Source organism: Pipistrellus hanaki (assembly GCF_964339955.1).
Source record: "Pipistrellus hanaki genome assembly, chromosome: 1".
In the NCBI taxonomy this organism is placed as follows: domain Eukaryota; kingdom Metazoa; phylum Chordata; class Mammalia; order Chiroptera; family Vespertilionidae; genus Pipistrellus; species Pipistrellus hanaki.
In genome coordinates this window covers 137,851,937-137,879,452 of record NC_140503.1, presented here as the reverse complement: position 1 = coordinate 137,879,452, position 27,516 = coordinate 137,851,937, and the positions used below count along the sequence as shown (strand labels likewise).

The 27,516-nt window shown below is 39.7% G+C and overlaps 1 protein-coding gene and 1 pseudogene across 4 annotated transcripts in view; one reads left to right on the top strand and one right to left on the bottom strand.

The window, feature by feature from the left end:
• Positions 1 to 27,516, top strand: part of WDR37 (WD repeat domain 37) — a 74,590-nt gene that overhangs the window by 4,063 nt on the left and 43,011 nt on the right. For 2 of the 3 annotated variants that reach the window (XM_084872680.1, XM_084872679.1), the window contains exons 2-5: positions 11,055 to 11,232; positions 18,877 to 18,973; positions 26,251 to 26,346; positions 26,655 to 26,719. In XM_084872680.1, coding sequence (XP_084728806.1) covers positions 11,095 to 11,232; positions 18,877 to 18,973; positions 26,251 to 26,346; positions 26,655 to 26,719 — 396 coding nt within the window. In that variant the 5' untranslated portion in view covers positions 11,055 to 11,094. Of the gene's footprint in view, positions 1 to 11,054; positions 11,233 to 18,876; positions 18,974 to 26,250; positions 26,347 to 26,654; positions 26,720 to 27,516 lie in introns of those variants that run through there. The other variant, XM_084872681.1, reaches the window with a different exon arrangement.
• On the bottom strand, positions 19,900 to 20,901 carry LOC311630386 (F-actin-capping protein subunit alpha-1-like; annotated as a pseudogene). Its single transcript has one exon. The product of its transcript is annotated as an F-actin-capping protein subunit alpha-1-like (transcript).

Genomic DNA, 27,516 nt, shown 5'->3' with positions numbered 1-27,516 from the left:
TCATAGCGATTGGTCAGATGGTCAGACATTTAGCATATTAGCCTTTATATATAGAGAGATTATATTCAAATTTGTTGAATTTAATATCAGAATCTTTGTTTTCTAAATAAAATATCATCAATTAAAGTTTCTGCCATTGTGAGTTTTTTTTTCTTTTTTTAAAGTATGTTTTTATTAGTTTTAGAGAGGAAGGGAGAGGGAGAGTAAGACAGAAACATCAATGATGAGGGAGAATCATCAATTGGATGCCTCCTACACACCCCTTACTGGATTGAGCTTGTAACTGGGGCAGGTGCTGAATTGAACCATGATCTCCTGGTTCATAGGGCAGTGCTCAACCACTGAGTGATACCAGCCAGGCATGATCTTTTTTCTTTATCCCTTTATTTCAACCATCTCTAATTTCTATAGCTCAATTTTTAAGAAAAAATATATTTTATTGATTTTGTACAGAGAGGAAGGGAGAGAGATAGAGAGCCAGAAACATCAATGAGAGTCATCGATCAGTTGCCTCCTGCACACCCCCTACTGGGGATGTGCCCGCAACCAAGGTACATGCCCCTGACCGGAATCGAACCCCGGTCCCCTCAGTCCCCAAGCCGACGCTCTATCCATTGAGCCAAACCGGTCTCGGCAGCTCAAATTTTTCATATCTAAATTTCATCGAAAGATTTGTCCTGTCATATTTCAGTCAAAAATAATGTTTCCATATGTCATTTAAACGACCATCAGTTTTATTTTTGATGCTTATTTCACCAGTAATGATGAATTATAAACTTTCCTTCTTTCAAAGAAAGTAATATGGCAATTCAGTCCGCAGGCCGACGCTCTATCCACTGAGCTAAACCGGTTTTGGTAGAATAGATTCTTTATTAATAACTAGCTAATTATGCTGATAACACATTGACTGATATATCTAAGGAAAGCAGAATATTATTCAATGGAGAAAAAGTGCTTTCTAGTTGAAAGACCAGGAGAAGGAGATCCCACCAGATAGAACACTTTAAGAGAACTGGAACCTCCACCCTCACTCTTGCTGTCAAAAGCCAGATGGGGAAACTAGATTTTTGCCCTTAACAACAACTAGTATATTGAGGTGACACTCCGCTGGGTGGTATCAGAGAAGGTCCGGTGAGGGGGCTGGAGTCTCATTTCTGCAGGGTGGCAACAAAGTACCTCCCTCCACCCCCCCTTCCTGCTGGGTTGGCGTCAGAGGAATCCTAGTAGAGAGAATCAGTAATTTCACCACACTCAGTGGTAATGAGGCCATATAAGGTACAGTGACTAGGAATCCCATGTTTAGAAAGGGTAGTATGAACCCTGGGAGGTCACGAGAGAGGCTGAATTCTTACTAGGGTCATTGGAGTCTGGGGAGCCCCAATTTCTTTCCACCTTCGATATGCACCTGGCAGAAATAAGGTAGTGCCCATCTATACTTGCTTCTTACAGTGTCAGCAGAGACCTGCCATAATAGAAGACTTAAGTTAGATCTGAAGTCTAATAACAAAATACCCAAAATGTTGAGGCTTCAATTAAAAATCACACGTCACACGAAGAATCAGGAAAATCTTCACTTGAGAATGAGTGGTCACCTGACAGCATGATAGTGATGACAGATGTTAGAATTATTTGACAAGGATATTAAAGCAGTAATAAAAATATTTTACTGATTAATTACAAGTACTTGAAACAAATAAAAATAGAAAATCTCAGGAAGAAAATACAGGATATAAAGAAGAAACATAGACATTTCAGAATGAAAAATAGAATAAATGAAACCAGTGGGTGGCTCAATAACAGAATGGAAAAGGCACAGGAAAGATTCAGTGAACATGAAAACAATAGAAATTACCCAAGCTGAATAATAGAGAGAAAATAGGCTGGGAAAAATAACCTCAAGGACCTGTAGGGCTTTAACAAAAGACCTATCCATTGTCTTGTCATCAGAGTCCCAGAAAGAAAAGACAATTGGGCTCAAAGTATATTTGAAGAAATACCGGATCAATATTACCTAATATGTCGAGTCATAAATGTATAGTTTCAAGAAGCTTCGTGATACCCAGGCAGGATTACCTCAAAGAAATCCATGCTAAGACAATCATAGTCAAACTTCTGAAAACAAGACAAAAAAGCCGTGATAGGAAAATATGTCTCTTTACCTATAGTGGAAAAACAAATTGAATTACAGTGATTTCTCATTAGAAACTATGGATGGCAAAAGGAAGTACTTAAGGAAAATAACCATCAACTCAGAATAATATATTAAGGGAAAACATCCTTCACATGATTTGTCCACAGTAGGCCTACCCTAAAATAAGAGGTAGCGGAAGTTCTTTAAACGGAAAAATGACATAAGGGATGTGGGAACATCAGGAAGGAAGAATTAACAATGGAAAGAACAAACATTGGTAAATTCAATAGACTCCCTCTTGAAGGTTGAAGCATAACTGTCTCACGTGGTTCTCTTGTGAGGAAATCTTTAAGATGATAATACCGTATTTCCCAGAAAATAAGACATCCTCCCAAAATAAGACCTACTTACAGGTTTCCTTCTGGGTGAAATATAAGGCATCCCCTGAAAATAAGGCCTCCCCAGGCTAAACATGAGAGGTCCACTGATTCTGAAAGAAATGGAGTCACAAGAAATTCACCAGGAAATTCAGGAATTGGATTGTTATGATGATGTTCCAGAAGATGATGATATGATTGTCATTGAATAAATGAGTAAGTTCTTGATACTGTAGGATTCACAGTTTGTCTGGTTTGTGTTGACAACTACTGTACTACCGTACCATATACAGGTAATAAATTTCCTTTATTTTCATTTAACAATAAATGAGTACCGTATTCTTCATGGAAAAAGAGACATCCCCTGAAAATAAGACCTAGTGCATCTTTGGGAGCAAAAATTAATATAAGACACTGTCTTATTTTCGGGGAAACAGGGTATTAGAAATGGAGGTGTGCAGAGGATATAGAGGAAGAAGGTAATGTTTCTACACTTTACCATGAACTGGTAAAATGTTGATAATCAGTAGCCTGGAATATGTTTGAAAATGTAATGTAATGCCTACAACAGTCACTAGAAAAAGTTATAACAATGAGATATACCGAAACTATATTATAGATAAATCAAAATGAAATTTAAAAAATACTCTGGTAAGACCTAGCCGGTTTGGCTCAGTGGATAGAGCATCGGACTGCGGACTAAAGGGCCCCAGGTTCGATTCTGGCTAAGGGCACATGCCTAGGTTGTGGGGTGTGCAGGAGGCAGCCATTCAATGATTCTCATGATTGATGTCTCTATCTCCCTTCCACTCTGAAATCAATTTACATATTAACACACACACACACACACACACACACACACACAAACGCAAATTCAGTTAATCCAAGAAGGTAGGAAAAAACAAAACAAAAGGAGAGAACAAGGAATTGTGCATCGTGATCAAGTGGGGTTTATTCATTGAATAAACTCATGTTACTATTCATGTTATATTACATGATATCAGTGTAATTGACTTGTTAGCAGGCTACACTTGATCTTAGCCAAAAGGCCGAGAAGCGATTGTTAGCAGGCTAAAAAGATAAAAACCCCACAAGTATATTAAGTGATGCAGAAAGATAGATGACAAAATTCAACACATTCCCGAAATGCTCAGAAAACAAACAATAGAGAACTTTCTCAACTTGGTAACAATATTTACAAAATAATCTACAGCTAGCATCATATCTAATGGTGAAATACTGAATATTTTTACCTTGAGATCAGAACAAATCAAGGATGTTTGTTGTCACTCTTTGAAAAAAAAATACGTTTTTATTGATTTCAGAGAGGAAGGGAGAGAGAAAGATAGAAACATCAATGATGAGAGAATCATTGATCGTCTACCTCCTGCACGCCTCCCATTGGGGGTCAAGCCCCCAACTGGGGCATGTATTCTGACCACAGAATTGAGTCTTGAATTTATACGCTGACCACAGAATTGAACTGTGACCTCCTGGTTCATAGATTGATGCTCAACCACTGGGCCATACCTGTTGGGCTGTTGTCACTATTTTAATTCAATAAGTACTGGAATTTCTAGCAAAATCAGTAAGGTAAAGGAAATACTAAAGGCATACCGATCAGAAAGGAAGATATAAAGCTGTTTTTATTTTGTTTAAATATATTTTTATTGATTTTTAGAGAGGAAGGGAGAAGAGAGAGAAACATCAATGATGAAGGAGAATCTTGCATGCTCCCTACTGGAGACTGAGCCCAATACCTGGGCATGTGCCCTTGACTGGAATTGAACCCGGACCCTTCATTCTGTAGGCCAGTGTTCTATGGATTGAGCCAAACCAGCCAGGGCAATAAAGCTGTTTTTATAAAATATATTTTATTGATTTTTGTAGAGAGGAAGGGAGAGAGAGAGAGAGTTAGAAACATCGATGAGAGAAGTCATCGATCAGCTGCCTCTTGCACACCCCCTACGGGGGATATGCCCACAACCAAGGTACATGCCCTTGACCAGAATCGAACCTGGGACCCTTCAGTCCCCAAGCTCTATCCACTGAGCCAAACTGGTTTCGGCAATAAAGCTGTTTTTAGATGACATAATAGTCTACATAGAAAATGCCAAAGAACCTACACACATAAAAAATCTAAAACTAATGAGTTCAACAGGATTATGGGATATAAGCTCAAGATATTAAAAAAGTAAGTTTTATTTATATACTAGCAATTAATGTGGAAATGGAAATAAAATATATTTAAATTGCTCAAAAATATAAACTTCAGTGTAAATTTGAGAAGACATGGGAGAACTTTTATGCAGAAAACTACAAAATAGGAAAAAAATATATTCTAAATAAACTGTTCATAAATATATTCTAAATAAACTGTTCATATAATAGTTTAGAAGGCTCAACATAATAAAGATGCCAATTATCTCCAAGGTGATGAATAGATTAAACACAATTCCTATAAAAATTTCATTAGGTTTTTGTAGATATGGAAAAGATTATTCTAAGTTTATATGGGAAGCCAAAGGAATTAGAATAGCTAAGACAGTTTAGGAATCCCTAATTTTGAGATAGCACAGTAATCAAGAATGATAATGGAGAGGGATGGATACATAGATCAGTGGAACAAAATAGAGAACCCAAAAGTAATCCTATATGATAAAGAGGTAGTATGCAAATTAACCCTTCACACTCTTACAAGATGGCTGACTATGACCAGGCTGGCAGCATGGTTGTGAGGGACGACCAAACGACTGAACAAGTAGGCTCCGTGGGGTGACCAGGTCAGCAGGGGGATTAGTGAGGGATGACCAACCAACTGAACAAGCAGGTTGTATGGAGCGACCAGGCTGGCTGGGGGGTTAGTGAGGGACGACCAAATGAACAGCAGGCTGCATGGGGTGACCAGGATGGCGGGTGGGCTATGAAGTGTGACCAGGCTGGTGGGGGGCCTTTGGGGACGGCCAGGCCAGCAGGGGGGGCACTAAGAGGTGACTTGGCTGGCAGAGGAGGGGCAGTTAGGGGCAATCAGGCTGGCACGCAGAAGTAGTGAGGGGTGATCAGGTTGGCAGGGGGGCGCAGTTAGGGGCAACCAGGAAGGCAGGCAGGAAGGTGAACAATTAGGAGCTAGCAGTCCAGGATTGTGAGAGGGATGTCCCAGATTGGAGAGGGTGAAGGCTGGGCTAAGGAGACCCCCCCCATGCATGAATTTCATGCACTGGGCCTCTAGTCCCACATAAATATAGCCAATTGATTTTTGACCAGTATACCAAACTTTCTCAGTTCAGTGTAGAATGGGTAGACCTCAACTTAAAGTGCTGCAAAATTGGATGATATCAGTAGAAACAAAAAACTCCAAACGAGAAGAAACCAAAAACCTTGATCTAAACTTCACATCTTATAAAATGCATAAATTAAAAAAATTTTAAGAAGAAAATGAGCCCTAGCTGGTTTGGCTTAGTGGATAGAGTGTCGGCCTGTAGACTAAAGGGTCCTGGGTTCGATTTCTGTCAAGGGTACGTTCCCAGGTTTTGGGCTCGATCCCCATTAGGAGGCACCCAGGAAGCAGCTGATCAGTGTGATTCTCATCACTGATGTTTCTCTCTCCTCCCTTCCTCTCTGAAATTAAGAATCTTATCTAATAAAAGTAATAAGCAAATTGATCATCATTCCAACACACAAGATGGCCACCCCCATGTGGACACAAGATGACTGCTATAAGATGGCTGGCAGGGGAGGGCGTTGTGGGCAATCAGGCCAGCAGGGTTGTGGGCAATCAGGCCAGCAGGGGAGGGCAGTTGGAGGTGACCAGGCCTGCAGGGGAGGGCAATTGGGGGGTGACCAGGCCTGCAGAGGAGGGCAGTTGGGGGGACTAGGCCTGGAGGGGAGGGCAGTTGGGAGGACTCAGCCTGCAGGGGAGGGCAGTTGGGGGGTGACCAGGCCTGCAGGGGAGGGCAGTTGGGACCAGGCCTGCAAGGGAGGGCAGTTAGTGATGACCAGGCCAGCAGGAGAGGGCAGTTAGTCGTCAGTCAAGCATGCAGGGAAGTAGTTAAGGGGTGATCAGGCTGGCAGGCAGAAGTGGTTAGGGGCAATCAGGCAGGCGAATGGAAGCCAGCAGTCCTAGATTGTGAGAGGGATGTCCAACTGCCCATTAAATGGGCAATTGGATGTGGGATTGGGCCTAAACGGGCAGTTGGACATCCCTTGAAGGATCCCAGATTGGAGAGGGTGCAGGCTATATATTTAAAAAAAAACGAAAATGAGAAAATTTTTGGGATTTAGGGTTGGTGAAAAGTTCTTAGATTCAAAGTATGATTTATAGAAAAATAATTGGTCAGTTGGACTTCATCAAATTTAAACATTTTGCTTTGTGAAAAATCATGTTAGAATGAAAAGACAGGTTACAGAGTTGGAGAAACTATTTGCAGTCCATGTATTTGACACATAACTTATATGGAGAAAATATAAACAGTACTAAATTCTTAACAGTAAAGATCCAAACAAACATATTAGAAAATGGGTAAAAGAAATGAAGAGGCATTTTATTGAAGATGATATATGGATGCCAAAAATAAGCGCACATAAAGATGTTCACTATCACCAACCACCAGGGAAATGCAAATTAAGACCATGACAAGATATTGCACAACTATCAGAACAGCTAAAATTAAAAATAGTGAGATAACCAAATGCTGATGACGATGTGGAAGACAGAATCTTATACATTGCTAATAGGAATATTTTCCACCTTGGAAAGTAACTTGATGGTTTGTAAAAACAACATTGTAAAACATAGAGTGACCTTATGACCCAGCAGTTGCATTCCTAGGTATGTATGCAAGAGAAAAGAAAACATAAATGCACGTAAAAACTTACATGTTAATGTTTATAGTAGCATTATTCATAATGACCTAAAAATGGAAATAACCAGCTGTCCATCAGCTGATGAGTGGATAAGTAAAATGTGCTATATTTTTCTTCTTTTTTTTCACTTTCATTTTTTATTTTTAAGTCATTACATGAGTTTGGCCTGGAATATATAGGGACTATAAAAGAACCCCCCCCTCCTAATATGACCATAGGATCATTCTTACAAGGAGACAGTATGTACATGACAAAAAATTGCACATAAAAACCCAAATCTTCACCTTTGCTCTGAGGAGCGTTTTGGCTCCTCTTAGTTTTCATAGATAGCACCATACTGTTCAAAGAGTTCCCTCAAGTCCTTCTCAGACCAGGTCCTCGGAACCTGGCCCACAAACATCTTGATAGCATCAAGATCCTGTTGGTCAGGGTGCCGTTCATTTTCTTTGAGCAGCGGCTGCACCTGAGCCCGCCGCCGCCTCCTCAGCCGCTGCCGCCGCCTCCAGAGCAGAACACCCAAATGTACTATATTTTTCAATAAAAAGGAAGAAATTGCTAATGCAGTGCTGTGATGTGGATGAGCCTTAAAAAGCCAGTCACAATAGATCAGGCTTCAAATTGTATGGGTCTATATGTATTAAATGGCCGGTATTAGAAAATTTAAATGTAGAGAAAGTAGTTTAGTGGTCGTCTAGAGTTGGCTGTGGGAGTGATTTATGTGGTGTCTGAATTTTATCTCAGTAATGTTTTTATTTTTTATTTTTATTGATATTTTAGAGAGAGGGGAAGATAGAGAAACATCCATGTGAGAGAGTAGGTAGTATTCAACTGCCTCCTGCATACCCCCTACCAGGGATTGAGCCCACAACCTGGGTATGACTGGGAATTGAACTAGTAACCTGTGCACAGGGTGATGGCTAACCATCTGAGCCACACTATACTTGCCAGGGCTCAATAATGCTTTTTTTAAAAATAAATATGCATTTTCGCTATACCCCAGCAATCTCACATTTGGGCATTATTAAAAACAAATGGAGCCGGGACCCGTTTGGCTCAGTGGATAGAGCGTCGGCCTGCGGACTGAAAGGTTCCGGGTTTGATTCCGGGCAAGGGCATGTACCAGTAGGGGGTGTGCAAGAGGCAGCTGATCGATAACTCTCTCTCATCGATGTTTCTAACTCTCTATCCCTCTCTCTCTCTGTAAAAAATTAATAAAATATATAAAAAAATATGCTAGGCATTTCACATGGATTATCCCATTCAATCCTAGTTTGATCATTAAAAAAACCAAACAAAAAAAACCCAAATGGAAACGAGTTCACACAAAAATCTGTGTATTATTGTTCATAATGCTTTGCTTGTAATAGTAAAAATCTGGAAAGAACCATATTTTTTTGCAGTAGGTGAAAGGTTAAATTGTAGTACATCTGTACATGGAATGCTACCCAGCCCTAAAAAAAGGCAGTAATTATTGGTGCGTGCAGCAACTTTGGTGGATCTCAAGGGCATTAAGCTCAAAATCTCAGAAGTGCACATTTATATAATCTCAAATGATAGAACAAAAGTTGGGAGATGGGTGGCTGTGGGGTAGAGCTCAAGAAAAGGTGGGATACTACAGTCTTTCTTAAAGTGAAGTGGGACTCTCATTGGCATGTATTTTGTTTGTTGATGTTTCATGTCTCCAAGGCTTACATTTAATTAAATGTGATTGATGGTGTCAAACAACTTATTTACTTAAAAAATAAAACAATGAAGTGGGGAATGGAAAGGATTCTATATAATAAAAGGATAATATGCAAATTAACCACCACTCCATAACAAAGATGGCATTGCCCAGTCCTCTCAGCCCCACTGGAGTCCCCAGTGCAGTGGTGGGAGAGGGGGAAGGGGAGGTGCAGCAGCGTGAGCCTCTGACCAGGCCAGGGTTCAGTGGGCCGCGTATGGGCCTCTGGCCAGGCCCGGGTGCGGAACCCTTGCGTAAGAAGAGAAGGAACCGGCAAGCTGAGCAGAATTGAGTGGCCCCTGACTCCTGGGCACAGTCAAATCCAAGTAGCCAGAGGGGTTGCGGGTGGAGAATAGTGTGACATGAGCGGCTGGTGGTGGAGGCACTGGGGTAAAAGCAGCTGAGAAAGAGGAAGGAAGCCCTTTATCGGAGTTCCTGAGAACAGGGAGGGAAGTGGTTTGTATTTTCCAGGGGAGGATGGGCCTCTGGGCCACAGGGACCCTCTGGGCAGCGGGCGCGGAGCTGCCAGGCCCTGCAGAAAGCTATTGGCATATGGATTCCTGCACAGGGCTACTAGTCAAAATAAAATGTCAGTAGTTGAAGAAGGAAGATAAATACATATATTACTTAAAATTACATGAACTAACATACATATATTGGGAAAAGGAAGGATCAATAAGAGTAAAAAATGTCCAAGATATGAATCTACATTTGAAGGAAATATGTGTATGTTAATTAAAATTATATTATTAATTAAAATTAATATATGTTTATGGTTATATTGAAAGGAAGAATTGATAGTAGCATGAAATGAATATGTAGAATTTAAAATGAGTAAATAAAAACTTGCTGTCTCTGGCAGCCCTGATCACTTGCAAGTACTTGTAACATGGCTGGTTCCATTTGAGGCATGCTGTGAATATGAAATACACATTGAAGTTTGAAGCTTACAAGCTATAAATATCCCATTAGTATTTTTTGCAGTTATGAAAATGATACTATTTTAGACATATTGGGTTAAATAAGTAATTGAAAGTAATTTCACTTTTTTTTTTTAATGTGGCCAGTAGAAAATTTGCAGTTACATATGTGGCCTGCATTGTATTCCTCTAGACCAGCGATTTTCTACCTTTTTCATCTCATGGCACACAAAAACTAATTTCTACAATCCTGGGGCGCACCAAAAAAAACACACAAAACACAAAAAACCCAACAACAAAAAACGTTTCTTGCCAGTCTGACAAAATGTAGCTATAATTTTCATCCATTCACATGGGATGGCTATTGTGTTGACTATTGTCATTTTTTAAATTTGACAATCTAAGGAAAAAGGTCAGTGCTCCTGACTAAATAGTCTAGTATTGCATCTTTTAAAACTTCTTGTGGCATATAGGTTGAAAATTGCTGCTCTAGAATTTATAGTCTAGTATGGGTGGGGAACATCTGGCCCTTGGGCTGTATAAGGCCTGAGAAATAATTTGGTCTGGCCCTACCGAGGCATTAGGGGTTGGACCAAATATAGAAGGCTAATTTTAAGTTGATAATTTTGTATGGCCCTTCAAATGATGTTAATAAATATCCAAGTGAACCTGGCCAGAAAAAAGATTCCCCACCCCTTGTCTAGATCATGCAGTTAGAATTGGTTTTCCTGGGCAGTAGGCTGAGTCTGGGGAAAGCTGGTGAAGGGAAAGTTGTTCTGTATTTTAAACTCTTTGTTGCTATTTGATTTTTAAAACATGTTAATGAAATTTGATAAAAAAAATTACCTTTTTAATAAAGGCTGTGTGTGGTCTCTACCTTAAAATGCTAATTTGTCATCTTCTGAATTATATATAGTCAATGTTAACCATAGTAAGGAAGTTTGGAATTAAAAGTAGTCATTATCTCGTCCACTGTTTTTCCTTCAGTTCATTTTGCTGTAATCAGAAATAAAATACTTGTTTTTCCTGCTTTTGTCTAGCTTCTTGCGGGAGTGACCAGGATATCATCTTGTAGAAGTAATGCCCACAGAAAGCGGGAGCTGTTCAACTGCTCGCCAAGCAAAACAGAAACGCAAATCTCATAGCCTTTCTATACGAAGAACTAACAGCACTGAACAGGAGAGGACGGGTTTGCCAAGAGAAATGTTAGAAGGACAAGTAAGTTAGTGCTGAGCATGATTGTAATGTTCCAGAAATCGGCAAATATATACATGTCTCTAAAGTAGAGAAAAAGTGTGGGTTACTAAAAAAACAAAACAAACCTAACTTCCCTCCTCCAAATAAAACTGTCAAATACAGTAGCCTGCAGTGACAGGATTCAATTCCAAGGTTAATGTTTTTAAAAGATATATTTTATTAGATTTCAGAGAGGAAGGGAGCGGGAGAGAGATGGAAACATCAATGATAAGAGAGAATCATTGATTAGCTGCCTTCTGCATGCTCCCTCCTGGGGATCAAGCCTGCAACCTGGGAATGTGCCCTGATTGGAATCGAATCCAGAACCCTTCTTCTGCAGGCCGATGCTCTATCCACTGAGCCAAACCATCAAGGGCCCCAGGTTAATGTTTTTACAATATATCGTAATAAAAATAAGTGGGTGTGACAGTTGGGATCAGTTTTTCTTCTTTGTTCTGTTCTACAGTGCAGTTTTAGTTATCGGTTTAAAAGGAGAATCAGGTATTATTTCAGAGATCTTTCTGTTCTCTGGAGAGTTTCTGGAATCAGGTCTTTCAGTATGTTTTCTTGGCTTTCTCCTGAGTTTTCTGTAGTGAGAATATCATCTAATTGATGTCCCTTTTGATCAGATGAACTAATATTTTATTGATAAGGCTAAGTTTACTTACACTTTTTCTAGTCCCTTTATTATGACAAAAATGTGTTAGTTTTTATTTTTATTTATTTTTTTAAAATAAATTTTTATTGTTCATATTATTACAAATGTTCCTCCCCCCCCCCCCCATTGCTCTCCTCCACCAGGTTCCCACCCCACTCTCTGCCCTTTCCCCACCCCCCATTGTCCTCATCCATAGGTGCACAGTTTATATTCAGTCTCTTCCCACATCCCCCTCTCCCCTTTTCCCCGAGAATCGTCAGTTCACTCCCCTTCCATACCTCTGATTCTATTATTGTTCATCAGTGTTTTTTTTTAATTTCCTTGGTTTTTAGATTCACTTGTTGATAGTTACGTATTTGTTGTTCATAATTTTTATCTTTATTTACTTTCTCTTCTGAAAGAACCCCTTTCAGCAATTCATATAATTCTGGTTTGGTGGTGAAGAACTCCTTTAGCTTTTTTTATTAGTGAAGCTCTTTATCTGGCCTTCGATTCTGAGTGATAGCTTTGCTGGGTAGATTATCTTTGGCTGTAGGTTCTTACTATTCATCACCTTGAATATTTCTTGCCATTCCCGTCTGGCCTGCATGGTTTCTGTTGAGAAATCAGCTGACAATCGTATAGGTGCTCCTTTATAGGTAACTACCTGCTTTGCTCTTGCTGCTTTTAATATTCTCTCTGTCTTTTGCTCTTGGAATTTTAATTATGATTTGTCTTGGTGTGGTCTTCTTTGGATTCCTTTTGTTTGGAGTTCTGTGCGCTTCCTGGCCTTGTAAGTCTAATTCTTTCACCAGGTGGGGGAAGTTTTCTGTCACTATTTCTTTCAGTATGTTTTTAATATCTTGCTCTCTCTCATCTTCTGGGACCCCCATAATTCTGATGTTGGTTCACTTGAAGTTGTCCCAGAGGTTTCTTACATTATCTTCAATTTTCTGGATTCTCTTGCCTTCTAGCTTCTGCGGAGGAGTGTCTTCTGGCTCTTTATGTTCCAAATCTTTGACTTGATTCTTGTGATCTTCCATTCTGTTTTTAGGACTCTGTATAATATTTTTTATTTCAGACAATGTATTCTTTATTTCTTGTTGATCCCTTATCATTTCTTGTTGATTTCTTATTAATTCTAGTTGATTCCTTTTCATTTCCTCATAGGTCTTATCGATCTTTTCTAGGAACTTCTTGAAAAACCTTATAAGCATAGATTTGAACTCTATATCCACTCGCTTTTTGTCCTGCATTTCTTTCGTTTGTGATCTATTTTGTTGTCTCGGCATTTTCACAGCTTCCCTGATGGTGCAGGGTTTCAGGGTGGAGCCTACAGCTTTGGCTTCTGTCAGCCCCGCCCTATGCGGCTCCTGGGTCTCAGGGTCCTTCAGTACTTGCTGCAAGCACCTCTGAGAGTGAGGTGCCCTCGATTTTTGCCTGCTACCAAACAGTCTAGGCTCTCCCCCAATGAGCCCGGTATTGGGGTTCAGTTCAGTTGGAAGTGGGGTTGGAGGTGGCATTCAGAGCAGTCTGGAGCCCCTGTCTCCTTCCCACCAGTGCAATCCCGCGGCACAGCCAACCGTCCCTTCTCTGTGCGCAATGTGCGCGCCTCCGGGACCTCTTTTCGCCACTTCCCCGGGGTTCCGCCTTACAGCCCAACTCCCTCTGTTTGAGTCTGGGTCCCCGGGGTCTGGCCTAGAACTGGGGTTCAGAGCATTTGGAACTGGGGCCCAGCACAGTCGGAGCGTTTATCTCCTTCCAGCTAGGGAACGCCAGCCAGGCACTCAGCTGCCCCTCCTCTCCGGCTCCGTCCTCTCCACGCACGTGTCTCCGTACCTTAGGCTTTTACAGCTCCTCCGCTCTTCCTTCTGGTTTTATCCTTGCTTCTCGTTGTAGAATTTCCTGTCAGTCGACTTTCCTGTAGTTCTGGGTAATGTCCATTTTATATTTTAGTTGTATTTTATTGAAATTGTTGTGTGCTGCTGCGGCTAGGTGTTTACCTGTGCAGCCATCTTGGATTCTCCAAAAATGTGTTAGTTTTTAAAGGATATTGTGAGACCTAAAAGTATATTTGACAATAAAATAGATTATAACTATATGTAATACATATTCATAATTGTATAGGTAAGCATGTAGAGAAGCATACATACATATAGTTTTGTGACCATTCCTTCACAATTATAACTAATTCATCAGCCATAATATAACAGGAAAATAAGGCTAAAATCTGAGAAATTGGCTCATTGGAATATTAGATCATATTAGAACCTGCCTGGGACTCTGATTTCTGGGCCTCCAGGATATAGCTTCTAGGAGGGCAGCAGTGCATACTCAGAACCTAGTGTAAAAACACAAAAAGAACCTTATCACGTAGTAAATATTCAGTTAGAACCCTGTTAATACGTATTGAATGGATAAATAAATGAACAAATACTTTGTTCTGCTTTATAAAAGAAATTACATTTTAACAGTATTGGAAATAAAAACCATAGACTTTAAGGTGCCTCCAAAATGGGTTTGATATTCTTAGTGTGTTAGTGAGCTTGAGTGACCATAACAAAATACCACATAGACATTCTTAGTGTGTTAGTGAGCTTGGGTGACCATAACAAAGTACCACATAGAATAAAGTTCTAAATAATAGTCTTGGAGGCTGAAAGTTGGAGATCAAGGTGTGGGCAATTTCTCCTGAGGCCCCTTGGCTTATAGATGTTGTTTCCTACTCATGTCTTCACATGGTTGTCCATCTGTATGTGTCTGTGTTTTCATCCCCTTCTGATAAGGGCACTAGTCAGATTGGGTTAGGACCACCCCAGTGACCCTATTTTACCTCAATCACTGTAGCTCTGAATAAAGTCATGTTCTGAGATGCAGGAGGGTCAGGACTTCTGCACATGAGTTTGTGGGAACACAGCTCATAACTCTTAGGAAAGAGTTTGAACCAGAGCTGTGCAGTGGACCTTCTATGATGAATGTTCTAGATCTTTGCTATCCAATATAGCGGCCATAAGTCTTAGGTGTCTCCTGTGACTGAGGAATTTAAAAAAATGTAATTAACTTACATTTAAATAGTTAAATGGAGCTACTGGCTACCATGTTGGTCAGTGCAGGTAAATAGTCTACGATAATTTTTTTTTCAATTCTTACCTGATGATAATTTTTTAAAAAAAATTTGATTTAGAGAGAGAGAGAGAGAGAGAGAGAGAGAGAGAAAAGGAGCGGGGTGGAGAAAGAAACATTGATCAGTTGCTTCGGTATGCACCCTGATTGGGGATCCAACCCGCAAACTTAAGTATGAGCCCTGACCGGGAAGCAAACCTTTGACCTTTTGGTATAAGGGACGGTATACCACCAATTGAGCCACATTGGCCACTACTAAGATATGATTAAAAAAAATATATATATATATATATTTTATTGATTTTTTTACAGAGAGGAAGGGAGAGAGATAGAGAACTAGAAACGTCGATGAGAGAGAAACATTGACCAGCTGCCTCTTGCACACCCCCTAATGGGGATATGCCTGCAACCAATGTACATGCCCTTGACTGGAATCGAACCTGGGACCTTTCAGTCCGCAGACCGACGCTCTATCACTGAGCCAAACCGGTTTCGGCAACATATGATTTTTTAATTGTTATTTTTATTTACATGTCTAGCAGTGAAAAAGTCTATATCCTTTGCTAGCATTTCCTAGCATGAACTGCCATATGAGGTATGTGTGTTCTCTTGGCCTCTGAGGGCCTGCCCTCCATTGTGATGTAGCATCATGGGTAATTGGATCTCAGGGTAACCTTTTGTGAAGGCCTTTAAGCTGCACAGCCTAGCACTGCTCCTGGCCCTCATCGTGGTGTCGCCAGTGTTCCTTGCATGGTGCCTACTTGTTGATGAGTCCAGTGTCCTGAAAGGCTGGTTTGAGGTGCTTTGCCTGGTTGAGCAGAGGGAGGATGGTAGCAGTGGTGTGGGGGCAAGCAGTTGTCTTAGTGGTTGTAAGCAGAGGGGTCTGAGAGCACAGGTGGTTGATTATACCAGTGAGTTTGAGTTGAACAATAGGTCATCATTCTCTAGAGGAGGTTACAGTTATGCTCTTTGAGTTTGTGGGGGAGCAGTATCAATAGTGAAGATTAGTGTGAAGAAGCTATAGTAAATTACCTGGTAGATTCATGAGTTGGGAGTAGTTTAGGAAGGAGTGCTTAGCTCGGGGATGAGAAGTCTGTAGTTGCAGAGGGTGACTAAATCTCTGTGCGCATGGAGCGTTCATTGAGGGTCGTCCTTTATCCAAGTACATGCTGCTGAGGTAAAATGTAAATCCCTTTAAAAGCTTTACTGAATCATAGTAGTTTTTCTGTTAGGAGTTTTCTCAAGTGATACTATAAGTTAAATTTTTCAGTCAGGGTCTGTGAAGTCAAATGGCACTAGAAGAGCTGTTAGGAAAGATCAGAAGGAGCTCTGTCAGGCCTCTTGCCCTCTAGTGGAAAAGTTCTCATTTCACTACACCTTGTTTCTTGATTGTCTTTATTTTATAAAGTGACATTAACACTGACATCTTAGTTTTATCTCCATTACAATTACATTTTAAGAGGAGTTTATTTAAGTAAATGTAACATTTCAGTGGCTGCGTAAGGATCTTAAACATTGTGGGTGTAGGTGAGTTGGAATTGATAGACATGAGATTGGGCCTTGAGAGTCAGAAAGCTTCCAGGTGACACTCTGAGGAGGGCTGAATGAATGAGGGGTTCTGGTTCTGCAAGAACATGGCATGGAGAGGGAAGAGACTAGGCAAGGGCCATGAGGCGGGGCAGACAGTGTGTTAAATATTAATTGTACTGGATTAGTTTAGTTTATATTTCATTGTTTAAGTTTTTATTTCTTTTTTTATTTTTATTTTTTTTATTGGTATTTTAGAGGGATATTGAGAGAGGCTACGTGAACCAGTTCTATCAGATTCAATTTATAAACAAGGCTTTACATATATTTTCAAGTGGTAGCTTGTAAAATTTACTTGAGCATTCTGTGATTACTTCAAAACATACTGGTAAAATGCTTATGTCATTAGAGATCATTTTGCCTAAAATTCTTGTCTTCCTAAGAAGTTAATGTGAAGGAATTTAATAGATGTAATATATATTTACAACTCACTAAACATCAAAAAGTTTGTTCTGCATATAAATTTGAAAAACCACTTAGAAAATTACTGTGTCAGCAGTTAAAGTATTAAAATATGTTTTTAGAAATACATATTAAGAATTTTGCTTAAGAAAACTCTTAAGTGCTGGGAAGGGGGGTTCACACAGAAGATACTCTACATACTAGGCCATGTCCTTAGGAAATTAGAATAGAATGTAGACTGTGCCAGTCTCCCTGTTATTAGCTGTGTCTGGAAGGTAAATGCTTGTGAACACAGTTGGTGCCTAGGGCACTGCTTACTCACTTACCATACCTAAAAATTTAGCTGAGATGTTGCTTCTTCACACTGACTTCCCATGAGGTTTAGATGGAACTGGAGGTGTGCAGAGCACGTGCTGAGGCATGCAGGCACCAGGAGCTAACTGGGAACTTACATGGTAATGGTTTCATTTAATTGATATGTTTTTAAAAAAATATATATTTTATTAATTTTTTTACAGAGAGAAAGAGAGGGATAGAAGGTTAGAAACATTGATCAGCTGCCTCCTGCACACCCCCTACTTGGGATGTGCTCGCAACCAAGGTACATGCCCTTGACCGGAATTGAACCTGGGACCTTTCAGTCCGCAGGCTGACACTCTATCCACTGAGCCAAACTGGTTTTGGCTAATTGATATAAGGTTTGCTTTCACAAGTGACATTTTTCTTTTTTCTCTTCTCATGATAATCTTTTAGTTATTACATAGAGTTACAGTGGACATGAGGATTTTATAAGGCACAATTTCTATTAATATATAACTTACTAAATTAATTTATAATACCACATGATAGAATTTAAAGGCTATTTATAATATAATTAAATCCTCACCCAAAGATATAGTCATAAATTTTATAGAGACAGGAAGATAGAAGGAGAAATATGGGTCAGTTATGTCCCATATGCTCCCTGACTAGGGATTGACCCATAACCTAGGTCCTAAATCGGGAAGCAAACCCATGACCTTATGGTGTATGGGACAGTGCTCCAACCAACTGAGCCACCCTGATCAGGACATAATATAATTTTATTTATGAGAACTGCATGCCTTCTCTACAAATTTGGAATTTTTAAAATAAGGTAGGCTTATTTCCTCCCTTGTAAAAAAAAACCAATTCTGTTATTTCAAAGAAATGCTTATTTTTTTAAAATATATTTTTATTGAATTTAGAGAGGAAGGAAAAGGGAGAGATATAAACATCAATAATGAGAGAGAATCATTGATTGGCTGTCTCCTGGATGCACCCCACTGGGGATTGAGCCCTCAGCCCAGGCATGTGCCCTTGACCTTAATTGAACCTGGAGGCCGACACTCCATTCACTGAACCAAACTTGCTTAGGGCAGAAATGCTTATTCTTTTTTTTTTTAAAATATATTTTATTGATTTTTTACAGAGAGGAAGAGAGAGTGATAGAGAGTTAGAAACATCTATGAGAGAGAATCATCGACCAGCTGCCTCTTGTATACCCCCTACTGGGGATGTGCCTGCAACCATGTACATGCCCTTGACTGGAATCGAACCCAGGACCTTTCAGTCTGCAGGCCGATGCTCTATCCATTGAGCCAAACCGGTTTTGGCAGAAATGCTTATTCTTGAATCCCATATTATCCTGGGTAACCATTTGTACAAGTAGATTTTAGTTTTATCTATAGAAATTAGAGACAAAGTTCTGTAAGCATTTTATGTCTAAGAAATAAAACATCTAAAGATATAAAAGCTTAAGATAAAAGATAATTCATTTTGGAAAAAATATATTGGTATTTGGTATCAGAGTTTGTCATTCATTTATACATTTTAAACAAAATCTTCTTTTTCTACAGGATTCTAAACTGCCTTCCTCAGTTCGCAGTACACTTTTGGAACTGTTTGGTCAAATAGAAAGAGAATTTGAAAATCTTTATATTGAAAACTTAGAATGTGAGTATTTCCTCTCTTAATATACTTTTATAACTTTTAACTTAAAAATCTTTGAGAGTCAAATTTGTGGGTGAACATTCACCACAGTACTCCTTTTCTTTTCTGCTGCCATATTAAGATTAGTGGCTTTGAATAACACAATTTATTACCTTACAGCTCTGCAGACTAAAATCAGGTGTGGGCAGAGCTGTGTTCCTCCTGTTTGTTTGGCTTGTGGCAGATTTCATTTACTTGGAGTGAGGACAGTGTCCCTACGTTTTTGCTGGTGTTCCCAGCGTGTAGAGCCTGCACACTCTGTGGCTCATTACTCCTCTGTCATCTCTGACCCACTCCTAAGGGCATGTGGGAAGGATGGGTCGCCTGAGTCATGCAAGTTGATCTTCCCATCAGTGGTTCTTCAACTTAGTCATACCTGCAGGGCCCTTTGGCCATGAGGTCACATGTTCACAGGTTATCTTTGGGGTTGGCAGTATTATGCTGACCACACCTGCTGATATGAATTATGATTTTATAAAAAGTAGATGCATCTTAAAGTATACTGTAAATTATAAACATTAATTGGTTTTCTTTTTAAATTTAAAATATACTATATTTTTCAAAAAATGTATTTTATTGATTTTTTACAGAGAGGGATAGAGAGAACCATCAATGAGAGAGAAACATCCATCAGTTGCCTCCTGCACACCCTCTCTTGGGGATGTGCCTCCAACCAAGGTACATGCCCTTGACCGGAATCAAACTGGGACCCTTCAGTCCACAGGTTGGCACTCTATCCACTGAGCCAAGCCAGTTAGGGCTAAATACTGTATTTTGAGGATTTCTTAAAATGTATTATCTGTTTGACTTATTAGTTAAAGGTAAATCAAAATAATTTTTAATTAGTTTGTCTTTAGTTTTTTTGGTGTGTGTGTGTGTTTCTTTTTAAACAATACAAATATATTTTATTTGAAATAAAAATGCTGCCCAGCTGTCATGGTTCAGTGGTTGAGCATTGATCTATAAACTAGGAGGTTACAGTTTGATTCATGGTCATGGCACATACACTGGTTGTTGGGCTTGTGACCCTTCAGTTTGCAGGCCAATGCTCTATCCACTGAGCCAAACTGGCTGTGGCTCTTTGCCAGTCTTATAGCTGAGTATCTTGTTCCAGTCAATTTTGGTGTTGGTAACTGGAAGCTGCCGGCACAAGGCCTTGAATGTGGTATCTGGCATTGTTTGATGGTTTTCGCTAATTGCTGTCTGATACTCATTTTCTGCATGCTCTCTGGTTTTAATAAACTCCTTGGTAGTTTGGACTTCATTCGAAACAGTTACTGAATCTTGTACATCTTTATGACTAACCAGTTGAACACTGCCATATTCATAATAATGAATCTGAATCTTAAGTACTCCAGTCTCCTGGGCTGTAGGTAGTGTGATGGTGAACTTTCATTGTGATGTTCAATGACCATTCCAGAAGTTTTTAGGCTGAAACTGGTGGCTTTCGATACATGCAATAATGGTCTGTTTCCCATCAATAGTTTAACATAAACAGCACAGAAGCCATTGAAATAATGATCTTTCACATAGGCCCGTTAAGTGCTGTCACAGGATTCTCTCAAAGACTTCAGACCTCCATCTACTAGTACTTCCTCTGGCTGGAAGTAATCTGCTTCTTTCTGTAATTAATTAAATTTAAAGGAAATTTTGTTTCTTGGATTGAAAAATTTGCTATTATCCAGGTCACTATGTTTTGTAATTGAGACTTGATCTTCATATTCTCCTATTTCTATAGGTGTGAACTGATCCATATTATACTGGGCAAATGAATGTGTTGCCCTTTCCTCAAGGAAATGGTCATTCATTTTTAAGAAGTAGCTGGGCATTTTTGAACTAGAGTCCTGGTGCACGAAATTTGTGTGAGGGGTGGGGGGGAGGGTAGGATGGGGTCCTCTCAGCCTAGCCTCCATCCTCTCCAATCTGGGTCATCCCTCTCACAATCCTGGACTGCTGGCACCTAATTGCTCACCTGCCTGCCTGCCTGGTCGCACCTAACTGCCCCCTTCCTGCCGGCCTGGCCACTCCTAACTGCCCCCCCCCCCCCCCCCGCCTGGTTGCCCCAACTGTTCCCCCCCCCATGCCAGCCTGTTCTCTCCTAACTGCCCCCCCTCCCCCCCCAGCCTGGTCATCCCTTACTGCCAGCCTAATCACCTCCAACTGTCCCCCTGCTGGCCTGGTCCCCCCATGCAGCCTGCTTGTTCACTCGTTTGGTCATCCCTTACCAGGTTGTCGGGAGCCATTTTATGAGGGCATGAGGGTCAATTTGCATACTATGTCTTTATTATATAGGATGCTTCAATAAATTCCTCTGGGGGGCTGCATGAGTGATGAATTTAGCAGTTATGTGTACCTTCTCATTCGACACCTGATCCTCAAAGTTGGCCATCTTGTTTTTAGATTTTTTTTTTTTTTTTAAATTCTCACCCAAGGGTGATCTTTGATTTTTTTTTTAAAATACATTTTATTGATTTTTTTACCGAGAGGAAGGGAGAGGGATAGAGAGCTAGAAACATCAATGAGATAGAGTCATCGATCAGCTGCCTCCTGCACATCCCCTACTGGGGATGTGCCCGCAACCAAGGCACACGCCCCTTGACTGGAATTGAACCTGGGACCCTTCAGTCAGCAGGCCGACGCTCTATCCACTGAGCCAAACCGGCCCGGGCCTTTTATTTTAATTTTTTTTAGAGATAGTGGAAGAGAGGGAACCGGGTGGGAGGAAGAGAGCGAGAGAGGAAGGGAGAGAAAAAGAGAAAGAGACAGAGAAAGAGAGACATTGATGTGAGAGAGATACATTGATTGGTTTGGTTACTTTCTGCACATGTCCTGTGTGATGCTGGGAACGAACCTGTAACCCAGGGTATGTGCCTTTGACCAGAATCGAACCTAAAAACACTCATGGTTAGAGCAGGCTGATGTTCTAACCACTGAATGAAGCCAGCCAGGGCTTGTTTTTAGTTTCTTTTTTTAAAAAAATTCTTCATTGTTGAAAGTTTTCCGTGACTCTCTTTCCCCCCATTGATCTCTTCTCACCCATTCCTGCCCCCCAATACAGGCTCTCACCTCCCTACTGTCTGTGTCCATTGGGTGGTCTTCCCCCTCCCCCCTTCCCTGCCCTCCCTCCAAGGTTTGATAATTTGTTTGATGTTTCTGTGTCTCTGGATCTATTTTTGTTCATCAGTTTATGTTGTTCATTATATTCCACAAATGAGTGAGATCATGTGATACTTAGCTTTAGTGGACTGACTGGCTTAGCATAATGCTCTCCAGGTCCATCCACCCTGTTGCAGATTGTAAGAGTTCTCTCTTTTTTACAGCAGCATAGTATTCTATCGTGTACATGTACCACAGGTTTTTAATCCACTCATCTGATGGGCATTTTAAGGCTGTTTCCAGATCTTAGCTATTGTAAATTGTGTTGCTATGAACATAGGGATGCATATATTCTTTCTCTTGTCTTTAGTTTTTTTTGAAAAAACAATTTCTATTCATCTGAAACTAATACAAAATATTGAATATAAACTAATTGAAAAACATTAAAAAATTTTTATTTTAGAAGCATTTCCTTCATTTCCTTAAAGTAGTGATTTTCAACCATTTTCATCTCATGGCACACATAAACTAAATATTCTGTGGCACACCAAAAAATACATTTTTTGCCAATCTGATAAAATAAATAGGTACAATTTTTATTTATTCACACCAGGTGGCTATTGTTGTGTTGGCTGTTAGATATAAATATTTCTCTCTTCTTCGTGTCCAGTGAGGCTAGAAAGCGGTCCGGTTCCTGAGTAGTGGTGAATGGGGCTTGAGAAAATGAAAGAGACAGACACAAATACAGTAGGGAAAGCTGGGACTGGGTGGGACCACTCTCTTCTGATGGAGAAACTGGGACCCAGAGTTTATTTTATACAGCAAATCCCTGGAAGTTTTACTAAAGCCCAAGACAAAGGAGATTATGTGCATTCTTGTAGGTTCCTTATAATCCTCACTTCAGGTTGGGCCAGATAATCTTGTTAGTTCCTGGTGCTTGGCTGGATTTAGATAATGAAACCTACCCCCAGATACCTGAGGCTAAGGTCAAGCTGACCACACACCTGCCTCTGGCAAGGGTATTTCCAGGACTCGGTTCTGCCAACGCCACTGGATTCAGCTGACAATAATTAAAGAAATGCTCATGTGCCTTCCCAGGCACTCTCTATAGGCTCTTATTTATTTATTTATTTATTTATTTATTTATTTATTTATTTTTTATATAACAATTTAAGGGAAAAGAGGTCAGTGCCCCTGACAAAATAGTCAGATATTGCATATTTTAAAAATTCTTGTGGCACACCAGTATGCCTGTTACGACACACCAGTTGGTAATCGCTGCCTTGAAGAATCAAGCAGAGTAAAAAAGAAACATATCTGTCATTATTCTGCGTGTTAACCCATCCCACTGTGCAAAGGAAAACATTTGCTGCATTTTTTGCTTTTAGTTCTTCAAGTAATTGTTTTATAAACTTAATCTGTTTTGCTCTGTTTAGTTTACATGAAGTCATACTTTGCAAAATGTTAGGAAATGTGTCCTTTACCCCTCACTGCTCTATTACTTGCCAGTTTTTGTTATTTTCCAGGGTTTGTGTTTGTAAAAGTTTTAACCATAACCAGGTCTTTTATTTTTTATTTATTTTTATTTTTTTTTAAAAACTTTCTGGGTAGTTTCTTTTTTCTTTTTTTAAATATATTTTATTGATTTTTCACAGAGAGGAAAGGAAAGGGATAGATAGCTAGAAACATCGATGAGAGAGAATCATCAATCAGCTGCCTCCTGCACATCCCCCACTGGGGATGTGCCCACAACCAAGGTACATGCCCTTGACCGGAATCGAACCCGGGACCTTTCAGTCCGCAGACCGACGCTCTACCACTGAGCCAAACCGGTTTCGGCATAACCAGGTCTTTTATAAATTGATTCTAAAAATTGATTACTAATAAATAGCTTTTATATTATTAGAATATTTTTACCCTAGAACTAAGTGTAATCTTATGTTATTTAAACTTTGTTACTAGAAAATTTAATGTTTTGATATTGGATTTTCCTTGAAAGGCCATCTTAAAAATTTACAGAGGAAGAAATTATTCCAGCATTTTATAAGATAAAATTAGGTATTAAGTACTGCATCTGATTTTAAGCATTTTTTTTTAGTATCACAGTTGTATGGATCCAAGTATTGCTGAATTTCCATTGTGATCTAAGGCCTTGTATGTTTTCATTTTTTTTCCTTCTTCTTTCATGTTTTTATTTTTTTTAAATTTTTTTAAATTTATTTATTTATTTATTTATTTTACATATTTTATTGATTTTTTTTATTGCCCCCCTCCCTCCCTCCCACACATCCCCTCCCTCCCCATAGTTTTATGTCCATTGGTTGTACTTATATGCATTTATACAAGTCCTTCGGTTGATCTATTATCTCCCCCTGATATCCCTACCCTCCCCACTGTAATTTGACAGTCTGCCTGTTGCTTTACTTTCTCTATATCTGTCTCTTGGTTCATCAGTTTATAATGATCTTTATCATCCACCGATGTGTGAGGTCATGTGGTGTTTCTCTTTCATTGATTGGCTTATTTCACTCAGCATGATGCTCTCCAATTCCATCCAGGTTGCTGCAAATGATGAGAATTCCTTCTTCTTTATGGCAGCATAGTATTCCATTGTGTAGATGTACCATAGTTTTTGGATAAGGCCTTGTGTTTTATGAATTTGTACAGTCTTTCAAGAAAAACTGTAGGATTTACAGATGACTTATATGGGAGGGTCAGTGACTGCCTATTGCCTGTGAGGTAGAGTTGAAATTGCTCAGACTGGATTTGTTCAGAGCCTTTTGTGCTTGGTCTTCTTTCTAATTGATCTCATTTGCACTTTCACCCAGACACTTGGCCTCACGTTAGTCTGAACTGATCTTGTCCAGGCCTGGGAGGCAGCATGGCAGGCTCATAGCCTTAGTGGTGGAATTTGTGGTCAGACAGGGACCAGCTTCAAGGCTACAGTTGGTTGTGTCCTTGGATAAGTCCTTCCCCCAGTGGTCTCTTTTCTCATCTGCATAGTGTGGAAACAGCGGGATAATAGCATCTATACATGCCCTTGACTGGAATCGAACCTGGACTCTTCAGTCCGCAGGCCTTCACTCTATCCACTGAGCCAAATCGGTTAGGGCTGATTATGTTTTTTTATGTTTTTTCCCCCTTGATTTCAGTGTCCTCAGTTACACTGTAATATTATATTTAGTTTTGGACAATATCAGGATTATGTTTTTAAATATATAGAATAAAATACAAGGGGAAAAAATTACATTGAAAATCCAACAGCTCTGCTTGATGAGAGCCAGTTTTTATTTTTGGAATCATGTCTTGAATTTTTTAAGAACTCTATAAACTGTGATTTTGTTAATAGGATATTATTAAGGTCTTTGTTTAGAAAATACCAATATATACCATATTTTCCTGAAAATAAGACAACCTCCGAAAATAAGACCTACTTACAGGTTTCCTTCTGGGTGAAATATAAGGCATCCCCCAAAAATAAGGCCCCCCTAGGCTAAACATGAGAGATTTGGTCCACTGATTCTGAAAGAAATGGAGTCACAAGAAATTCACCAGGAAATTCAGGAATTGGATTGTTATGATGATGTTCCAGAAGATGATGACATGATTGTCATTGAATAAATGAGTAAATTCTTGATACTGTAGGATTCCCAGTTTGTCTGGTTTGTGTTGACAACTACTGTACTACCGTACTGTATACAGTTAATAAATTTCCTTTATTTGTACCGTATTCTTCATGGAAAAAGAGACATCCCCTGAAAATAAGACCTAGTGCATCTTTGGGAGCAAAAATTAATACAGTATAAGACACTGTCTTATTTTTGGGGAAACGGTAGCATTTTTATGTGCTCAATGTTTGGAAGTGGTCAATATTTTTAAACAAAAAATATACATTTTAACTTTTTTTATAAACAACATTTTAAAAAATTGATTTCAAAGAGAAAAGGAGAGGGAGAGAGAGTGAATCATTGATCATCTGCCTCCTGTATACCACCCCCCTTTGGGGATAGAGCCTGCAACCCGGGCATGTGCCCTTGGCTGGAATTGAACCCTTGATCCCTCAATCTGCAGGCTGATGCTCTACCCAGTGAGCCAAACCAGCTAGGAACACATTTTAACTTACATTTTTAAAATTTTATTTCCAGTGCGTAGAGAAATTGAGACTCTTAACGAGCGTTTAGCTGCTGAAGGACAAGTGATCGATGGGGCAGAACTGAGTAAGGGCCAACTGAAAACTAAAGGTAAGGGGGGTACTTGTGAATGGTGCCTTGCAGGTTACATGGGGGGAATTTGGAATTTAATGTAGGACATAGTTCATTGATTTTATGATCAGCACTACTTGAGTCTATAATTTAGGTGTAGGCACAGAGGAAAGAAGGAATTTCCTGTTGCCCCTGTGTCTGAATGAACAGACAAACCCTCCCAATTGCACTGTCTTCCTATGTGAAATAGACGATCCCATTAATGACTGCAGTTATATCCCAGCTCTGAAAGTTGGTGGCTCCTTAATTGTATGGCTGTATTGATTGTCGATTCTCTGTCTCGGCAGCCAGTCACAGTACCAGCCAGCTTTCTCAGAAGCTGAAGACCACTTACAAGGCCTCCACTAGTAAGGTATGCAAGGCGCTGGCTCCTGGGCCAGTCATATGGTACTTAAGGTGGGCATATGTATTGTATACTCAAAGTTGCATATTTTTAATTAGATATGTCTGATAGGAAAAGATAAACTTCTGGTATTAAGTCAGTTTTTAGAAGGATAGATTTGTTAAATGGCCACAGCATATATGATAGATACCAAGATACTAATACTTGTTGAAGTTACTATATTATGCATCAGTAAATTTGTTTGTTTTTGAGGAAAGATATATTTTGTATTATTACTTGGCTTGATACAGAGACTCTGAATTTGGAGAATACTAACAAATAGGTATAAAGCAAAGCAAATTACATTTTTTTTTCTAAACATTTTAATGGCAGCATAAAATATAATTATATAGGTATGCTGTATCTATTTTCTTTTTTTTAAAAAATATATATTTTATTGATTTTGTACAGAGAGGAAGGGAGAGAGATAGAGAGTTAGAAACATCGATGAGAGAGTCATCGATCAGCTGCCTCTTGCACACCCCCTACTGGGGATATGCCCGCAACCAAGGTACATGCCCTTGACCGGAATCGAACCCAGGACCCTTCAGTCCCCAAGCCGACGCTCTATCCATTGAGCCAAACCGGTCTCGGCTCTATTTTCATCATTTTCCCACTTCAGGGAACTTTTTCTTTTTTCCTTTTTTTTTTCTTTATTGATTAAGGTATATGTCCTCATCCCCCCTATACTCCCCAATTCCTCCCCATTCATGCCCTCACCCCTCTGTTGGCAAATTACATTCTGAACTGTAGTTAAGTTTTAGTTC